This window comes from Mus caroli, chromosome 5 (genome assembly GCF_900094665.2).
Source record: "Mus caroli chromosome 5, CAROLI_EIJ_v1.1, whole genome shotgun sequence".
In the NCBI taxonomy this organism is placed as follows: domain Eukaryota; kingdom Metazoa; phylum Chordata; class Mammalia; order Rodentia; family Muridae; genus Mus; species Mus caroli.
In genome coordinates, this window is record NC_034574.1 from 141,444,996 (window position 1) to 141,464,133 (window position 19,138).

The 19,138-nt window shown below is 48.9% G+C and overlaps 2 protein-coding genes and 1 pseudogene across 4 annotated transcripts in view; 1 reads left to right on the plus strand and 2 right to left on the minus strand.

Moving 5' to 3' along the window:
• The first annotated feature begins 714 nt into the window (after window positions 1-714).
• Window positions 715-15,880, plus strand: Pomp (proteasome maturation protein). The gene is made up of 6 exons (XM_021162915.2): window positions 715-793; window positions 2,668-2,765; window positions 8,564-8,624; window positions 9,254-9,355; window positions 12,384-12,477; window positions 15,561-15,880. Exons 1-6 carry the CDS (start codon window positions 791-793, stop codon window positions 15,626-15,628), a joined length of 426 nt encoding a protein of 141 aa, XP_021018574.1. The 5' UTR covers window positions 715-790; the 3' UTR covers window positions 15,629-15,880.
• Window positions 7,795-8,400, minus strand: LOC110294098 (annotated as a pseudogene).
• Window positions 15,881-17,582: 1,702 nt separating the features above from the next.
• Window positions 17,583-19,138, minus strand: part of Slc46a3 (solute carrier family 46 member 3) — an 18,796-nt gene continuing 17,240 nt past the window's right edge. For all 3 annotated transcript variants that reach the window (XM_021163304.2, XM_021163303.2, XM_029477553.1), the window contains one exon: window positions 17,583-19,107. The gene's annotated coding sequence lies outside the window, so the exon portion shown is untranslated. The remainder of the gene's footprint in view (window positions 19,108-19,138) is intronic.

Below are 19,138 nucleotides of genomic sequence, written 5' to 3' on the forward strand. Positions count from 1 at the left end.
AAAAAAAAAAAAAAAAAAAGCTTAATGAAAATACTTAGGGAGATGACTCATGTACAGCATGTAGAACCAACCACGTTATATGTAATTCTAAGAGCCTGACATACGTTAGCTCTGATGACACTGACCCCCATGTCACCGAAAAGGATTTAGTCCCAGGGAACCTCCCAAGTCTTTGCTGTCTTCCAGTCTGGCCACACTGACCATATCGCCGCCTTCTGCCTCCGGCTTTTAAATTGCTTATTATGAACGAACCGGTGGCCAGACCTGACTTGGGACTCAGGTTCTGATTGCCCCCTCAAGTTCGGAAACATCCACACCCCACAACCCCTGGAACCCGCCTCTGCCTGAGGCTCGGTGCCTAAGCTAGCTTGGTCCTTTCCTTGGGTTCTACACATACCCAGCCTCGGACCTTCGACTTATAAAACGGTAAAGGCCTGTTGTCCGACTTTTGACTCAGCAGAGGACTTTATGTAAATCACCACCGTGCGTCCTTGGATGGCCCGTGGGAAGTCTGTGCATCAGCACACGCCCATCTAACACCGTCCCGCGAGGCCAGCGCACACCCGAGCTGCGCCCTTGGCCCTCGCTTCCCGGGGGAGAGCAAGCGTGGGAGCCCCGACACAACGCGACTCCCTGCTCCTCCCACGCCCTCTTTCCTTCCTGGCCGGACGGACGCACTTCCGGCGGATGGGGCGGGGGGGGGGGCGCGTCTCGGCCCCGGAAACGGAAGTGGGCGGTTTGGCCGGCGGACTCGAGCAGGTTCAGAGGGTCTCACAGAACTGTATCCAAAATGGTGAGTGAGCGCGGAGGGCCGCCGTCGCGGTGGGTACCGTGTCGTGGTGCGGGCACGATCGCGGCTGCGCGGTCACGGCGGGTGTCTGACGTGGGCGGGACCCGGGCTGCACGCTCTCGGGTGGTCCTGACTCCGATCGGACCGCTCGGGTCAGTTCCCTCGGGCCTCCCAGGCCACAGCGCCCCTTCCCAGCAGTGGAGGCGGATGCACTCCATGCACTGGGCGCCTCGGAAAGCCAAGCTTTGTGTGCGTGTTGGGACACGCCAGGTGCCCTCTCCCTCAGGGTGACTGCACCCCTACACCCGCCAAGACGCACGACCGCCCATTGCATTCGTACAGCTCAGCCTCGGTTTACAAACATCTCTTTGTGTGTCATGTGTTGCTCCCGTTTTGTTCGTATAGTTAGTGCTTGAACTCTCTCGCATCCCCCTCTGGCCGCTCCTCCCCTTCTGGCCTCTCCTCCTGCCCCACTTTCTGTTTCTCTTTGAGCAGATTCCTGAGTCACTATGGCACTCCTCCGCACGCCATGTGCCCACGTCCAGAAAGCTTGGATTGGCGGAGACCGCTAACCAGTGTAAAGGAATGTGAGAAACGCTGAAATACGAATGGTTTTAGGTCTTCATAGACTTAACTTTTATCTGACACTGAACTAGAACCTTTAGGCGTTTTCATATTTTACAAAAGGACACCGGGAAGATAGTAACAGCAATACCAGAGTTCAGAATTTCCCCTTTGTGCGTAGCGAAACTTCTCCTTTGGTGCTTTTCAGTAAATCTGTCCGCAGGAGAACACAGTACTACAGTGCTGTCAGTCAGCACTGGGACAGCTATACTCATAGACAGGGCCAGTCCTGGAAGTCTGTGCTTGACTGGCAGTCACGAAGTGGGTGACTGTCCAGGATAGATTACCTGTTGTCTTTCTGATCCCCGTGGTTTCCTGTGTGAAGAGTGGGGACAGCAACAGTACCAGGCCCTTGAATTATAGACTTGGAGCCCCGAACTCTATTTTCTCAGATGTTAATGAGGCCTAGAAGGAGATCCGTTAGCGATTTTGTTGGTGAGGTGGTATGTTTTGGGGAAACCTGGTGCAGAATTGGGGAAACTGGTGAGGCTCAAGCAAGACCCAGTTGGGGCTGCTGACACCCCCCCCCCCCATGCGAGCTGCCAGGTCAAATACACAGGTGAAGTAAGTCTATCAAATAGCTGCTTTCTCAGAATTGTTTGGTCTAGACGAGTAATAGAGACCAGGTCATCTGTATCTAAGCAGTTTGTGCTGTCAGATGTCGGGTGACAGTGACCGTTCCAAAGGAGCTGTTTTTAACCTTTTGCACTGTTTCACCTAGCTGCATTTATTTTTAATCATAGAAGACAGCTCCTCCCCCATTCTGTCAGATCCTATGACCTCATGTCTAGGTGTCATGCCGTAACTCTACCTCTGGTATTGTATTTGACCTGCCTGTTCCCTGGGGTTCTGTCCTCAGCCTTTTCCCTAGGTTAAAACACTACAACCAATGGGAGGGTTCTTTCCAGTGAAGCAGATCTGGCTGATCATACCAAGATTAGGGTAAAGCTCAAGTTTTTTGGTACATAATGACTGTCCACCTTTGAATTTTACCCCTTCAGTAATGTCAGTCATCTCAAACTGGCCGTAGTTTGTCTATTCATTCCTTTTCTTTTTCTTCATACGATACTCTCCCTGCTGCCACATTCAGAAGTTAGAGCAGGAGTCTTTCTACCCTCGGATGTGGTGCTCAATGTACCCCGTGCACTGGCTACCGCAGCACTTCAGGCTCTCTCTGTAGATCCTGGGTTCCTTAAGGGCACGGTTCTTAGCACCTCTGTCCTCTAACCAGCGCGTTGACTTTTGTTTTGTAGAACGCCAGAGGCCTTGGGTCGGAGCTGAAGGACAGTATTCCAGTCGCGGAGCTCTCAGCCAGCGGGCCTTTCGAGAGTCACGATCTTCTCCGGAAAGGGTATGTCGGGGAGCTGGGGCTGTGCCTTGCTCGTTCTCACGAAGCACTTCTTGTGGATTCTCTCCAAGGTGCTCTCTCTGGAAGGCTGTAAATGTGTATTTGATTCTTGTCTGTAGTGAGGTGTGTACTCGGGGTGTGGAGAGGAAGAATAATGCGTGTTCCTTGTAGCTGGAGAACTCTTGTAGCAGAATAACAGCATGCAGGCTTGCAGGAAGGGGGTCCTCCTAGTGTCTGGGACTATTGGTAGGATTCTCTGGGCTCGTTTGATGAGGGAGCTAGCACTGGAGATTGAACCTAGGGTGTCATATAATGGGAAACAAGCCCTCTACCACTGAGATCTATAGCCCTAGCCCTTAGTTTAGTAGGATTCTTACTGCTCGTAACTCAGTCGTTGACCTCTCGATGCTACTGACTGCAGGAGACACGAGAATATAGCATTTATATAGCAGTGGTTAACAAAGGACTGGGCAACCATGGCTTGAGTTTGGATCCCCAACACCCATTTAAGGGCAGGTCACCGTAGCCAGTTAATGGTCACTGTGTTAGTGAGAGCCTGCCTCAGAACAGAAGGCGGAGGGCAGCAGGGGAAGCACCCGAAACATGAAACACACATGCACACGCGCACGCACACACACACACACGCACACACCTCCTTAAGAAAGGATGGTGGCTGGGTGGCAGTGGTGCGTGCCTTTAATCCCAGCACTTGGGAGGCAGAACTGTCCTGTGAGTTCCAGGACAGTCAGGGCTACATGGAAAGCCTGTCTTGAAAAGTCTTCCTCACCCCATCCCACCCCACCCCTGAGAGACAGGGGGTTGGGGGGAGAGACAGGGGGTTGGGTGGGTATACACCGAGGAAACAAGGCCTTCCTTCCCGACACAGCAGTACTAAAGCAAACATGAACTTACAAAGCCTGTGGCAGGCACAGAGCCTGCACAAGCCAGATGGGGTACCAGTGCTTAGGCAGGAAGTGGACAAAAGCCCCCATCCATAACCTAGACGCTACCTCCAAGTGCTAACCTCTTGCAGACTAAAAATTGCTTTTCTTCAGTGTCGTCCATGTGGACACACAATCTACACGTAAGGGCAGGCCAAATAAGCTCAGTGGAACTTCATTTTTTTCTAACTTAGAGATCTTTTGTTTCTATGTTGTGGTTTCTGGCTTTGTGTTTTTATGAGATTACTGTGTGTGCAGAGGTTTGAGAAAACTCTTATGTTCAATAAAAATCAGAAAGGGAGGGGGAGAGGCAGAGACGGAGAGAGAAAGGGTGACGTGCTGTGGCTGCTTGGTTTTGGGTTCCAACTCTGTTGTCCCCTGGACGACGTCTTGTGACAGGTGCTCAGCGTTCCAGTCAGTGACCAGGGCGAATAGTACTTGTTTTACCCAGTCAGAGCAAGGGAGTCAGTACCCGAGAACAGAGTCAGAACCCGGCTCGCTCTGGCACTTCGTGGTGGCTGCTTTTGTTTTGTTCTCCAGCTCCCTGTCCTACCTGCTTCTGTGATTTCCTTCTTTAGACACCTGTTCCAGTCGTCTGCCCCTGGCACATCACTTTTCTGCTCAGTCATACAATACAAGGTCGATGTGACTTCCAGTGTATTTCCACCCTAACTGAAAATGCTGACTTTTCCTCCAGTAGAGTGGCATTCTGGCATCCTGGTGCTGAGGTCTGGGCACATACGTAGTCCCTTTTGGATTAGTAGGAAAGACACAGGATATGGCCTCTTGGAGTCATAATTTGATCTGTAGTAAAATTAATAGGCTGAGGGCTGGAGAGATGGCTCAGCAGTTATAGTATTTGTTCTTCCTGAGGACCCTGGTTCAGTTCCCAGCAGCCCCATGGAGGCTCATAACCACCTGTAACTCCATTTCCAGGGAATCAGATGCCCTCTTCTGGCCTCTGTGGGAACCAGGGCAAACACGTACAGACAGTTTTTAAAGAAAATTAATAGGCTAGCCACCAGCTAGTCCTGCTGAGCCCCACCAGAAGACTGCACAGGAAGGCCGTTTTCATGTTCTCCCTCTCTGATGGCCATCTCTTCACAGTACTCAGTGGATGATTGTGGCAGGGCTTGTAGGCTTTGTGGCCCTCAGACCCTGCTTTACACAGTACTTAGCAGGACAGTGACTGTGGATGGGTCCTAACTGTGGGTCTCCTAAGCATGTGGTTTGACATGTCTTATAAAGGTACAGTACTGAAGGAAGAGTCTTAGCTAGTCTGTCTTAGGAGCAGCATCCCATCAAAGTGGCAGTAATAATAGACACATGCTTAGTGAGTTCTTGTAAAACAACTTAAACATTTTTATTAGAAGATTTAGGAGACAGAGGGATGACTCAGTGGTTAAGAGCATTGGCTGCTTTTCTAGAGAACTGGGATTTATTTCCCAGCACCCACATAGCAGCTGACAACTGTCTGTAACTGCAGTCTTGGGAATCTGGTGCCCTCCTCTGTTTCCAAGGGCATCAGACACACAGGTGGTACAAAGACAGACATATAGGCAAAACATCCATGCACATAATAAATTTTAAAAAATTAATTTACATGAGAACCCATGAAAGACATCAAAATAAACAATGGAACTCAGTGGAAACAATTAAATGGTAAAAATATGGCACAGCTTTTCAGTGGCATTGCTCTCAGGGCTTTATTATAGATGGAGGACTGAGCTAGCATCCACGTTTGCAAAGCCTCTGTCTTAGGGTTTCACTGCTGTGAACAGACTCCATGACCAAGGCAACTCAGAGAAGAACAACATTTAATTGGGACTGGCTTACAGGTTCAGAGGTTCAGTCCATTATCATCAAGGCGGGAACATGGCAGCATCCAGGCAGGCATGGTGCAGGAGGAGCTGAGAGTTCTACATCTTCATCTGAAGGCTGCTAGCAGAATACTGACTTCCAGGAAGCTAGGAGTAAGGCCATGTCCACAGTGACACACCTACTCCAGCAAGGCCACACCTCCTAATAGTGCCACTCCCTGGGCCATGCATATACAAACCATCACATTCCGCTCCCTGGCCCTCAAAGGCTTGTTCAAACACATGAATCTGTGGGGGCCATACCTAAACATAACATAATGCAAAATACATTTAGTCCAACTTCCAGAGTCCCCATAGTCTATAGCAGCCTTAACAATGTTAAAAGTTCAAAGTTTCATCTGAGATTCATCCAATCACTTAACTGTAATCCCCAAGGCAAGACAGGAAACCAGCGGGGCAAACTCCAAACTCTGCATCTCCATGTCTGATTTCAAGGTGATCTTACAGATCTCCAACTCCTTTTTCATCGTTTTTGACTGCAACAAACTTCTTTCTCCTGGGCTGGCTTCACTCCCTGTTAGCAGCTTTCCTCAGCAGATAGCTATGGCATCTCGAACATCTAGGGGTCTCCAAGGTAACTTCAGTGTCACAGCTCTTGTTTCAATGTCTGGGCACCTCCAGAAGATCTGTATCTTCTGGTGTCACTTCTCCAGCTCTGTTCTCCCTAGCACTCTAAGCTCGGTTTTCATCCACTCCACTACGGCTGCCGTTCTTAGTGATTATCCATCTCCAGTACACTAGGGTCTTCCTCTGTACCTAGGCTTCACCAATAGCCTCTCATAGGCAGGCTCTCTTCATAGTGCCAAGCCTCAACTCCTTTGCATGACCCCTTCAGTCCTGGGCCATTAACTGTAATTGAGGCTGCACCTTCACCAATGGCCTTCCATGACCTCTCACAGTGCTGAGCCTCAGCTGTTCTTCATGACCTCTCATGCCTTCAAAACCAGTATCACCTGGGTAACTCTTACACATTACCAAGTACAGCTGCAGCACAAGGTACAACCTTGGCTATCTCTGGAACACAACTTCTCTGTGCTCTCAGAAAACACTTCCCAGAAGATTTCACCTCAGTGATGCTGGTCTCTTCATAATCACCACTAATTTCTTAGCTCCAGCTAAGCAGAATCAGTTGTCCAGGTAGCCCCTTATATTTTTCACTCTAAAGCCAGAGCCACATGGCTGAAGCTGACATGTTCTGATGCTTCCTGAGGCTGAAACATAGCCCCCACTTACTCTATCACCAGCTTTCTGTTTTCCGACTCCTCTGCCTAAGCTTAGCTGTCCTGGTACTTGCTCTGTAGATTGACCTTGAACACAGAAATCTGCTGGCCTGTCTCCTAAGCATTGGGATTAAAGATGTGGTCCGCCAAGCCTGGATTTAAGATTTTCTTCACCTAGAACTTGCTCTGTTCTAGGCTGGCCTTGAACTCAGAGACCTGATATTCATTGCCTCCTGGGATTAAAGGCTTGTACTACCACGCCTGGACCTAAATTTAGCTGCAAGGAATCTTGCCCCAAGATCACTCACTACTCCCAAATTCAATTTAATCTCCTTGCGCACAGGATTCAGCTCCATTTCACTTCCTGGTGCCCCTTTAGTATTCAAACAATAGATTTTATATTTTTCCTTTCTCAGCTTGCTACACTTCCTTAAAGTGTTCTTCATGAGACTTAGCCAGAGAACAGAGTCTATGATAGGTGTTTCTGAGACTTCCTTTGTCAGTGCAATTAATCTGAGTCTCTTCACCTTAACCTCAGGCAGACTCTTCAGACAAGGGCAAAAATGTAGCCACGTTCATCACCAAAATACCATGTTTTGAAATTCACCTCTTGGGCCACTCCCTGGGCCAAGCATATCCAATCCCTCACAGCCTCCATGTCATTGTGTAGCAGCAGTGTCTGTAACAGATGCGTGAGGAGTCTGGCTGCCTTTCATTCATAGTTGTATGTATTTCCACAAACGTTCTGTCCCTATACTGAGGGGCACCATCAAGATGACATCAGCGTTCTCTCCCCCAGAAAACCTATTGCACACTTAGGGTTTTGTGGGGTGGTGGAGTGGTGGTTTTTTTTTTCAAGACAAGGTTTCTTTCTGTGTAGCTCTAGCTATTGTGGAACTTGCTTTGTGGACCAGGCTGACCTTGAACTCAGAGACCCGCCAGCCTTTGCCTCTCAGGGGCTGGCATTATAGCCCCCACCACCGGACTATAGTTATAATCTTGGGTGTGTCAGTGGAGATCGTGTCCCAGGCCTCATGCTTGCTGAAAACACGTTCACCCAGCGAGCTCCACCCCACACCCCAGATACTCCACAGTTACATGTGCTGTCTTTTATTGAAATATTTCCTTGTTGCTTTTTAATCAGCTGGCATTCTACTGTTGCACTGTTTATGTTATGTATGCTGTCATAAGGGCGGTGGCCATCCACCTTCCAGCCCACAGACTGTGCAGTACCAGAGAGTGCTCTGGTTAAAGACCCGTGTTGTGTCTGGTGGGCAGTGTTAGCAGTCTCATCAAAAGTGTTATTTCCACTGAGTTTAATGTCTTCTGCTTCCTTCTGTTAGTTGGTGGCTCCTTCAGGGCTTTGATGGTGAGGGCAGAGGCACAGGGCACCACGTCAGGTTCTCTGCAACCCTGAGACTTTTCCAGTCACCAGTAGCCTTGGCAATGTCATCACCAACTTTTTTTGGATATGGACCCAGAGGACTGATCTTGGCGGGCCGAGGCAGTTGTGTCACCAACTTCGCCTCTGGTGTACCTCAAGTACGACTTTGATCTTGTTGGGGCCAAACTTGGGCAGCATGGTGGAAGCACCTGGTGTCAGATGAACCCGGATTTGGGGTGACCAAAGAAAATTGCACTGTAGCCCCCTCTAAGCAGAAAACTAAAAAGATGGATGTTCATGTGTGCAGCTTCGAGCTATGATAGAGCAATATGCATAGTAGCCTATTAAATATTTATGGGTTTTTTTTCCCTTCTAGGTTTTCTTGTGTGAAAAATGAACTTTTGCCCAGTCACCCTCTCGAGTTATCAGAAAAAAACGTGAGTGTGTTATGTGTCTTTCTTTTTTAAAACAAGCTGTCTTAGGTATATTGGTATTTTGTTAGCATTTACTTCTGCATACCAGTAGAGGGCATCATGATGTTGTGAGCTGCCATGTGGGTTCTGGGACTTGAACTCAGGACCTTCAGAGTTCTTAAGCACAGAGCCATCTCTCCAGCCCTATGTCTTTTTATCCCGTGCTAGAAAAATAGAAGTAGGCATGGGCCCTTTGAGATCAGACAGCCACATTTGAAGACACTTGGGGTGCCATTACTGCATACAGGAAGGAAGATGGGCAGATCCCTGGTGATCACTGGCTGGCCTAGCTGAATCTCTGGGTTCTGGATTCAGTGAGAGACCCTGTCTCACAAAATAACACGGGACTGTTGAGGAGAAACCTGGCGTTGACTCTGCCCGGTGTCTGCAGGAAACATATACGTGAACACACATGAAAACCACACGTACACATGCCACACACACACATACACACAGATGCAGAGACATAAATGTTATAAAATCAAGAAATGTTAACTCTTGGCCTCAGGATTGTTGGTGTCGCGTGTTCAGAACAGCATTGCTCCCTTTGTAACTAATGAGCTTTTAGGTTAGAGTCACTCTGTCTTCTGTAGTTCCAGCTCAACCAGGACAAGATGAACTTTTCCACGCTGAGGAACATCCAGGGTCTGTTTGCTCCCCTGAAGTTACAGATGGAATTCAAGGCAGTGCAGCAGGTGAGTCTGTCTCTGTCCCTCGTGCCGATGTTCTCATGGTGGCTGTCAGACCTAACCCTCCATGCTCCCTATCCTGCCTCCCTCTGTAACACATGACCCTTGTTACTGCTTCACAGAGGAAAAGTTGTTAGGTGGAGAACGGCTTCACGTCATAGACGCAGTGTCTGAGAACAGCATAGTTTTCTGTCTTCATGATTCTCTGCCCTCTGCAGGCAGCCTTGCATACACAGCTGGGTGTGCCTGTTGCTAAGGGATAGCTGTGTGCAGATGTCCTTCTGCCTGGGAGAACTGTCCCCTGCCTGGGTTTTGGGCCCCATTGCGTCACACTGCTTCAGGGAACAGCTCCCTGCCAGCAGCCCTGCCTGCTGCAACCGACACCTTTTTTCTTCTCTCCTTGCTTTAGCTCATCAGAAGCAGTCACAGACATTCAAATCCCATCTTAAAATTGTAATAACTAATTAGTCTTGAGATAGGCTGTCTCACCACGGCTGCCTAGAACTTGCTTTGTAGAACATGCTGGCCTTGAACTCCCAGGGATCTGCCTCGCCCCACATCTTTCCTCACTTGTCTGCTGGTACAGGTTGAGCTGCTGGGAGCCATTGTTCCCTATGTCTGTTACTTTGCTTCCTTCTCTGAGCCAGTGTCTTCTGGCTCCAGCCTGTGCGGGGTTTGCTCCTGAGCAGGGCAGACATTTTCTCACCCCAGCTTCTCTGTTTTCCCTGTATTTTTATAGACCTCAAATTGGTGTCCCCTTCCTCTCTGAAACCCATTTGTAGCTCTGTGGTTCCTTCTGTCTGTCACCTGAGATGCTGGTGGTGTTGGGGGCCAGCTTTGTTCTCTCTCCTGTTTCCTGCCTGTACCTAGCAGTTAACTCTGTGCACTTGACTTCCTCTAACTCGCCTGACCTGTTTTTCTGGTTGGAAGGCCCACAGGCATCTTGGATTTCACACGGGCTGTGTAGAATAACTCATTATTCTTCACCTTGTGGGTGAATAGGCTTCTGTCTAAGGACATTGGAGCATTTGCCTTGTCACCCTCACCCTAGAGATCTGGTCCTTACCAGGTCTCCATGCCACCCAGTCCCCTTTCCCCCAGAGTGACTGTAAACCCCTCACTGTGTCCTGCTTCTCACTTTGCCCTCTAGATAAAGCCCAGCTGCCTGGTGGATCAGCATCTGCCTCCTGCTTTAGACTTCATGCATTTGTTTCCTGCTACTCAGGATCCTTTCTCTGGCCTAGCGAGACTTGAGTCTTGCAGCCAGTGCTATGAGTGCCATTGATTTTATAGGTGTGAGATTCTGGAAGCTACTTTTAGGACTTTGCAAGGATACAGCTCTAGCCGGGCGTGGTGGCACACGCCTTTAATCGGGAGTCAGGGGCAGGCAGATTTCTGAGTTTGAGGCCAGCCTGGTCTACAGAGTGAGTTCCAGGACAGCCAGGGCTATACAGAGAAACCCTGTCTCGAAAAACCAACCAACCAACAAACAAAAAACAAAAAAAGACTACAGCTCTAACATGGCTTCAAATGAGAAGGGCTGAGTCCTGAGTGTTTTAATCTAAATTCCAGTCTCAAACTAATCTGAAAACTCGAGAGTAGCAATCTGACGCACATGTATTGTTGCTTACGGTTTATTTAGTCTTATTGTGTGTGTGTGTGTGTGTGAGGGGGTGGGGGTAGGACCTGACTCATAGGCTGTCCTTAGCCTCTGTATAGGTGCTGGGAATCTAGCCTGGTTTTCCTGGAAGAACAGCCAGAGCTCACTGGTAACTGTGAGTCATCCCCCAAGTCCTTGCCAGTGTGAAATGGAAGACCAGTCAGGGCAGCACAGGTTATTCTGAAGGTTCCCGCGAAATGGTGTTTGACACAGAGCGCAGCCTCCCTCATCTCTGCCTTTGCCTTGGTTTGAGCTGCATATTGCTAATAAAATTGAAGGTCTGAGTTTTTAAATATCATTTTGTTGAAAATCTTTGCTCCTGTATAGTCCTTGTTTTCCTGATCCCCATCCTTGGGTTTTTTGAGCCCCGTCTCTGATGCTCTCCACCTCGGATGCTCTCCCGGGCCCTTTGCTCTCTTCTCCATTTAGAGGTTCCCGTTTCTATTTCTGTTCCTTCCTCCTTCTCTCTTCTCCATGCTTCCTTTTTCGGTTTTGAATGACAGCTGGAGAAGTTTTTTTCACATTGTAAAGACTAAATAACGTAGGCTGTTGGTAACTGAGAATGGGTCCCCTCACTGAGTAGTGGGGGAGGTCTCCCGTAACTGCGTCTGCAGACACTGACCACAGGATTAGTTTCCGTCATGGTGTCACTTGCTGCTGACCACCTAGTACTCTTGGTAAATTATAAAGTCATCTGCAGCTTGAGTGGCAGTGGCCACCCTGTCTGTGCACGGGCTTTCAGGTCGGTAACTTGTACAGAGCCACGTGATGGGCTCTGTGATTGTCAGACGGTGAATCTTTCCAGATGTTTCTGTCTGCACAGCCTGTGCCCCTTTCCCGTGTTTCACTTGGTTTCCAGTCCACACCTGTCTATTGCATGACATTGGCTGCAGTGACACGGTGACTTTAAAGGCCTCCTGAGTGAGTTTGGTCTGCATTTCCGGTTAGCACTGCGTTTGGAAGGGTTGCCTTTTTCACCTCTGTGCTAAGCATTGCAGAGCAGCAACAATGTCCTTGGCTGAGGAGAGTGACTCTTCACTCGCCAGGTCCTGTTGGAACTTGGTCTCCCTGAGCTGGAGCAAGGTGGGCTCGGGGTGGGCTTTTCATCGTGCTATCGTTTTCCCAAACAGAAGCAGCCCCCGAGCGCAGGTGGGCCTGGTGGTAGTAAGCACTGGCAGATGTGCTGGGTAAAGTTATGGTGCCAGCGCCATCGTCCGTGCACTTTAAAACCCGGTCTGTCCCTAAGGCGTGAGTTCTTATTTCCCACTGGCTGAATGACAGTTTTACTTAGTTGTATACATTCTTCCAGTGAAGAGCGAAGTGCATGGTTGGCCTCCCTGAGCCGTCTGCAGCTCTCTCTTCCCTTCTCCCCAGGTTCACCGCCTCCCGTTTCTCCCGAGCTCAAACCTCTCACTGGATATTTTGAGGGGCAGCGATGAGACCATTGGTTTTGAGGACATTCTTAATGGTGAGTGGCACTCAGCACTGTGGGACACTATACTTACTACACAAGGTGACATCAGCCCGCTGCGTCTGTCCCAGGGACATCACAGGAGTCACTCGTAGTCACTCACAGCCCACACATAGATTTAATGGTAATTACTTTGTAAGTCAAGCTGGCACGTTGTTCTGAGATCTGCCATTTCAGTCAGTTTAACAGTCATTCATTCATTCTGTGTTGTGCTTATTGAGACTGATGTCTGCTCTGTACATCTGGAGATCCATGGTCATGTGTGCTTCAAGGTCCACAGCGTTTGTGGGACTGGTTTTTAAAGGAGTTAGATAAGGTCTTCCTTTGAAACTTGAAACACCCCGTCCAGTGATCTGTGTGCTGAGGCAGTCAGTGAGGAGGAAGGTCGAAGCTGCTGTTCACCACCAGATCCCGAGGGAATGGTGTTGTGGCCGAGACAGATGGATGACTTCTGAGTAAGAGCCGTGCACACAGCGTCCTGTGCTTCTGGGCCCAGGGAAGACAGACAGGTCCAGCCCCACCCTGTGCATAGCCTCTAGCAGGTCCACCCCAGCCATGCAGGGGAACTGGAAAAACCCAGCACAACTCCATTGTGTTTTAGGTTGCTGGTGCTTGGGGGTGGACACAGCAAAAGTAGAGTGAGCCACTGTCCCCTGAGGGGACTTCATAAATGCGGGGAAACCTGGGATTACTGAGCTCGCTCAGACTATTAAATATACAGTTGACGCATATCAAAGTCTTCAGAACTTATGTGTTTAAAAAAAGAGAGAAGAAGATTGTGAGCATCAATTCGGTCTCATATTAAGGCACTGGGCAAGGCTGTGAATACAAACAGTGAACCTTAGATTTATCCTCAGGTAGAGGAGGTGGACTTTAAACGGGCGGGCGAGGAATAAGTCTTGTTGGGTTGGGAGGGTCAAGTGCTCTCGTGATATGATAGATAAGCTCAGTTCAAGTCCGAGGAAGACTGTCTGCAGCCAGAGAAACCATAGACTCGGGTCTGATGGCTAAGGCTTTTTTGAGAGGGGTTGCCCGACAAGGTAGCATGCTGCAGGTTTGTGGATGGTGGAAGAGATGGGAGACTCCTTATGGCAGATAGACAATGCCTGCATTCTGTGGTCCCTGGTCCCTGAACCGCACTTCCTGTGGTGTGCAGAGGCCAGGTGACACTTGTGTATTTGTCCAATTTTTGTTCTGGAAAGGACTCTGTATCCAGGGCTCCTCAGCCCTAAATCAGGCATTAAAGCTGCTTATTGTGGCCATCTCTGCCTTCGGGGACTGCTGCAGGTGTAACCATCACAGTCGGGCACGGCAAGCAGGCTTTCATTCCGTGTGTGTGTGTGTGTGTGTGTGTGTGTGTGTGTGTGTGTGTTGAGCACAGAGGCCATTGTCCGTCTGCACTGTTGGTGTAAGACTCGGGTGTGCAGTAACGTGGCTCAGTGGTGCTTGTTTCAAGACTCACACAGTGTGTGAGGACTTGGGTCCTAGAGTGGTGGGGGCCAGTAAGAAACGGCGTGGAGTACGGTGAGGTTGAGAGCCAGACAGGCCAGACAGAGCAGAACCTGCAGCCCACAGACAGGCACTGGATGCTCACTCGGAGTGCACCATTGAGTCAGCTTAGGCTGAGCATATGTGACCTAGTTTCGTGTCTCAGACAATCATGAAATGAGCTCTCTCTGTTGTGCATCTCTCTGGGATAGAAATTAGCTGCAGAGTTCCCCTGTTGAGAGGGCTGATGTCCACTGCCGTGAGACTGCTACAGTGCACATGAGTAGCGTCCCTTGGCTGGGAGCTGTGTGTGCATAGATGGTGTAGCTGAGGACTACCATGGCTACCCAGAGTGGGTCTCTCCCTCTGTGCTGCATTAATTCACTGCGGAGACCTTCCTTGTCGCCCGTCTTCCTTGTTCCTCACTGAGTGACCTGCACACTCATTGCTCCTCTACCCGCTGCCCAGATAGCAGTGTGGTCTCAGGCAGCGTTGGCTAACTCGGCTTTCTCTGCACATTTTACGAGAGCACCAGCTAAATCACACTGCACTTTTCAGGGCTCTCCCACCTCCATACTTACGGTAATTGAGTAAGTGCACTAGTAAAGTTACACTGGACATTTCAGGGTCTCCCGCCTCCTTACCGTAAGGGAGTGAGAGAGTGAGTTGCAGGTTGAGGCAGGGCTTGTCCTGTGTCCTGGGAGCTCACTGCACATCTCCTAACTTGCCGCCTTGCTGTGTGCTTCCTGATTTGGTAAGGGTGATGACACACTTTTCGAAAGTTGGATCTTTAAGAGCTGGAATGGAAAGAACGTTAACGAGTGAGCGTTCTCTGTGGTCACAACAGCACATCACCCAAGCTGGCTCTTTGCTTTCCCAAGCCTGCTCTGCTCGCCTGTTTCCTTGGTCTTCATTTTGTGCACACTGTACGGGTTTGGCACGTTCAGCTCGGTCAGTGTTGCAAGGGTGAGACTTGGCCTGGAAGCTCTCTTCCATTGCCAGGACTTGATGGCGGCTTTCGTGTTACCACAGTCCAGAGCAGTGTTTCCAGTCTAAACTCCAGGTGCTGGGTTTTAAGGTGTTTGTGCTTCGGAATTCTGATTTCTCTGTGTGTGTATGTGATGGAACAGAAAATGGGAATGATAAAATGTTTTTACAACTTAGAATGTCCTCGGTCAGGTGAGGCGCCATGGGAAGCATCAGAACCTTGGAAGAGGGTCTCCTTCCTTCCTTCCTTCCTTCCTTCCTTCCTTCCTTCCTTCCTTCCTTCCTTCCTTCCTTTCTAGATTTATTTTTATGTGCATTGGTGTTTTGCCTGCATGTATTGCTGTGTGAGGAGAGGCCCAGAGCCCCTTCAACTGCTGTGGGAAGTGTATGTAGTTGGGTCCCTTCAAGCAAGATACAAACTTGTTTTACCGCCCACCCCAACTTCCCTTGGCCCCTTTGCAGTCAGTTCCAGCTCCAGCCCTAGCCAGCCTGCTTGTTGTCACACTGGGTTGGTTCAGACGATCCCAGATCCTGATATGATGACTCCTGTGTTTCCCTCTGTGTCGGAATGCCCACTGATAGCGCTTCTTTCTGTTTCTTTCCAGATCCATCACAAAGCGAACTGATGGGTGAGCCCCACGTGATGGTGGAACATAAGCTGGGCTTGCTGTAATACGGGGCCCTCGCAGGGAGGAAGGACGGGTGCGCTCTGCATAGTTTCCTGCTACAGTCTGATGTTCACAGCAGTAAAGTGCTGAGAAGGTCGCCGGGCCATGTGAAAGCGTTTGAGGCTTGGTTTTGAGTTGTGAGTCAGTTGAGATCCTACAGGTGGTTCTGAGGTTACAGCAAAGCCCAAATTCTGAAAATGTGTTTCTTATAAATGTTATAAACAGGCAATAAAAGTTCCCAGGAACCTCCTTGAGAATCATGTGTGTGGTTGGGTTTGGTAGCAGCATCCGGCGCAGAGCCTTAGTGTTGCTCGGTAGAATGCTGCTTGCACCTTAAGGGTTATAGCCAAGTATTCTTACAAGTTGAGAAGTTTAAGTTTGCAGAGTTTGGCCTTTTTTATGTGAAAAGTTAGGTATAGCAGCCGGGGCATGAAGCTTGAACGATTTTATCTCGAATTTTATCTCGCCTGTTAGCTTATCAGTGTTCTGTGGAAGGAAAGTACAGGTCACTTGGTTTTAAGTTATGTATCAAGGTACAGAAATGTTTTAAGTTATGAGAATATTCCTGTTATACACCCATGAATAGTTCCAGGATGACCACACAACCACCATGTCTCCTCACCCCCTGACACACTGGCATCTCTGGGTTCTGATATCCAGGTGTTTCTTTAGAACACTGACCACAAGGCAGCCCGCCCTTGGTCCATGGAGACCTGTTCTGGGACCTCCATTGGATGTCTGAAACTGTGGGTAGTATCTAACTCTGTCATACTAGGTTTATTCCCTCAAGACATAATGCCTGTGATACTTAATTTAATTAGGCAAAGTCAAAGGCTAACAGCAATAGCTGATAATAAACTGAAGCAGTTGCTGCAATATCCTGTAATAAAGTCCTCTGACTGGGTTTCAAGACAAGACACTGTTTGTGGACTCTGAGCACAGGTGACTAAGCCATTGAGTTGAAATGATGTAGAGACGGGTAGATAGAGCAAGAAGAAAGGACATGGTGGTTGTGCGATCATCCTGGAACATGTTCCTTTCTCATGACGCAAACTTTGAGGACATGAGACAGCCACACTCACTGGGCCAGCAGTTGAGATCCTCAAAATATAGGCCACTCAAGTAGGTTTCTGCTCAGCCAAGAAGCCGTCTATTGCCCCTCCACTGTAAGATCATCCTGTCTAGTCTCAATGGCAGCCACTGTAGGCCGTTCAGGTGAGGACAGGCAGTATAGATGCATGCTTGCCGTTGCTTTGCCATGTTGGGATCTTATACAGGGCCTGGCATCTGGTATGCAAGTGCTGTGCCACTATGTCCAGTCCGTCTGCATAATATAGAAAGGCCAGAGTCCAGCCTCATGTTCCTGAGGCTCACCTTCCTCGCCTGTCACGTGGGAAATGAAGAGCCACTTTACAGGGTCACTATCAATGCCATACGTTGATAGGGAATGAGCTTTGTAAACATAGGTGGTTTTTCCCAGATTATAGAAAAGTCACGGCATCTTTATCATTATGTATGAAAACGGAGAAGTCTGGTAAAGGGCCCGGGGAGACATCCAGGTAAAGTGCTTGCCTTGCAAACAGAAAGCCCTGCGTCCAGTCCCTCAGACACCATCTGAAAAGCCTGCTGTGTTGGTGTGAGTTGGAATCCCAGTTGGCCAGCCAGCCCAGGCTCCTTGCAGAGCCCCAGAGCAGAGGACAACCATTCTTAAGAATCTAAGGTGGGTGGTGATTGAGCATCAGCAGCTGCAGTTGTCTTACACAGGTACAAACAAATGCACCTGCATGGGGAACAAAGGATAGAAACAAGAGAATCGGCTTGAAGGGTGCACGGGCCAACACTTCCATCTGTTTGCAGGTTTAGCTTAGGAACCAGAGAGGAGCGGTTACTTCACAAATCATTAGAGTTGGAATTTAAACAGTCCTTGCAAATAAAAATAAAGAAATTGTAGCCTTCACATTTAGTTCTGCAAACATTTACCAAGCATGCAATGAGCAGAGACTGTCCCTGTCCTCAAGGAGATCTACCAGGAAAGAAATAAATATGGTCTTGGGCTGGAGAGATTGCTCAGTGGTTAGAGCACTGGCTCCTCTTGCAGAGGACCTGGGTCCAGCTCCCATCCCCATGTGGCGGTTCACGACCATCTGGAATTCTAGTTCCAGGAAGTGTAGCACCCTCTTCTGGCCTCCATGAGCACTGCGTGCAAATGGTGTACAAGACCCTCTGTGGAGCTCCTGCAGAGCACACTTGGTTTACGAGACAGGGCAGGCACACACTTAAAAATCTCTTTAAAAATACATTGGAGAATGCTAGGTGGAATTCTTGTTTATACAAAGGGTTTGGAAGCCCTGCCGAGACTTGGGGGGCGGACGGGCTACATGTCAAGAACCCTGGGCACACAGGGAAAGCAGGGATTTTTGGCTGAGACAGTTTTACAAAAACACGAAAGAAGGGAATGAGTCAAAAGTGTAAAAAGGAGAGGAGGTGGTGTTTGGGGGGACAAGGATGGATCTAGATATGGGTATGGGGGTGTGTGATGTGGGGTGGGGTCACATGCTTGTCCGATTATTCCTCTATAAGCAACAGTTGCTGGAAAAGATAAGATCTGTGTTTTAGAAACATCCTTCTCAGAACAGTGTGGAGCCTGAGAAGGGGGAGGGAAGAAAGATCAGGGGCGGAAGCCCAGCCAGGGTGTGTGGACTGTGACAGCCTTCTGCCATGCCACAGGGTGAGAACAGGCTATATAAGGTGTGCCTTTATACCACACTGAGCTGTCAGCTCAGTTTAAAGTTTAAGACAATTGTATTTATAATCTGATTTTCTACCCACTCCCTTCATTACACATAAAAACATCGTCAGGCTTGTCAGTGAATAAAATACTAGGGAAAATGAAAACTACATATTTTAAAAGATACTTCTGTTCAAGGACTTTTCATTCCATTAGTAGAGCCTTGACAGGCTCTTAAAACATCAGTCAAGTATGGGAAGAACTAGAAATGCCTGAAACATTATTTCAACAGTGATTATCCTGAATAAAAATTCCTCATTATGTCTTCAAAATCCCTGAGAGGCCAGCAAGCCCATTGTGCAGACGGAGAGACTGAGGTCAGAACTCCTTAATCACATGGGAGCATGCCAGTGAAGTTATTTAAGTTTTAGCAAGGTTCACAAGCCTTCCTTGGCTCTTCACGGAGTTTCTCTGGTCCATGGAGAAGTGAGCATAGTAGATGCTGGGCCTGTTCTCTGTAGAACACAGTGTGCTGCAGGGTGATCCCAAGAAGCAGCAGAGCTGGGTGCTTTCCGACTCACTTGGGTTCGGAGACAGGGTTTTGTCCCGTGGATTGCTGATGAAATGCTGATTGTGGAGTTTATATTCTTCAGGAGTTGCGCAGAGGGACGTATGCATTGCTGAGACTGTCATTAGTCTGATGTGTGCTCACTGCATAGGGACGTGTGCATTGCTGCTAACTGTCGTTAGTCTGATGTGTGCTCACTGCATAGGGACGTGTGCATTG

Excerpts from the sequence above, each read along its gene's own strand:
- Pomp (XM_021162915.2), top strand. Across the intron at positions 8,625-9,253 it reads TCGAGTTATCAGAAAAAAAC|TTCCAGCTCAACCAGGACAA; the intron begins GTGAGTGTGTTA and ends TGTCTTCTGTAG. Across the intron at positions 9,356-12,383 it reads AATTCAAGGCAGTGCAGCAG|GTTCACCGCCTCCCGTTTCT; the intron begins GTGAGTCTGTCT and ends CCTTCTCCCCAG.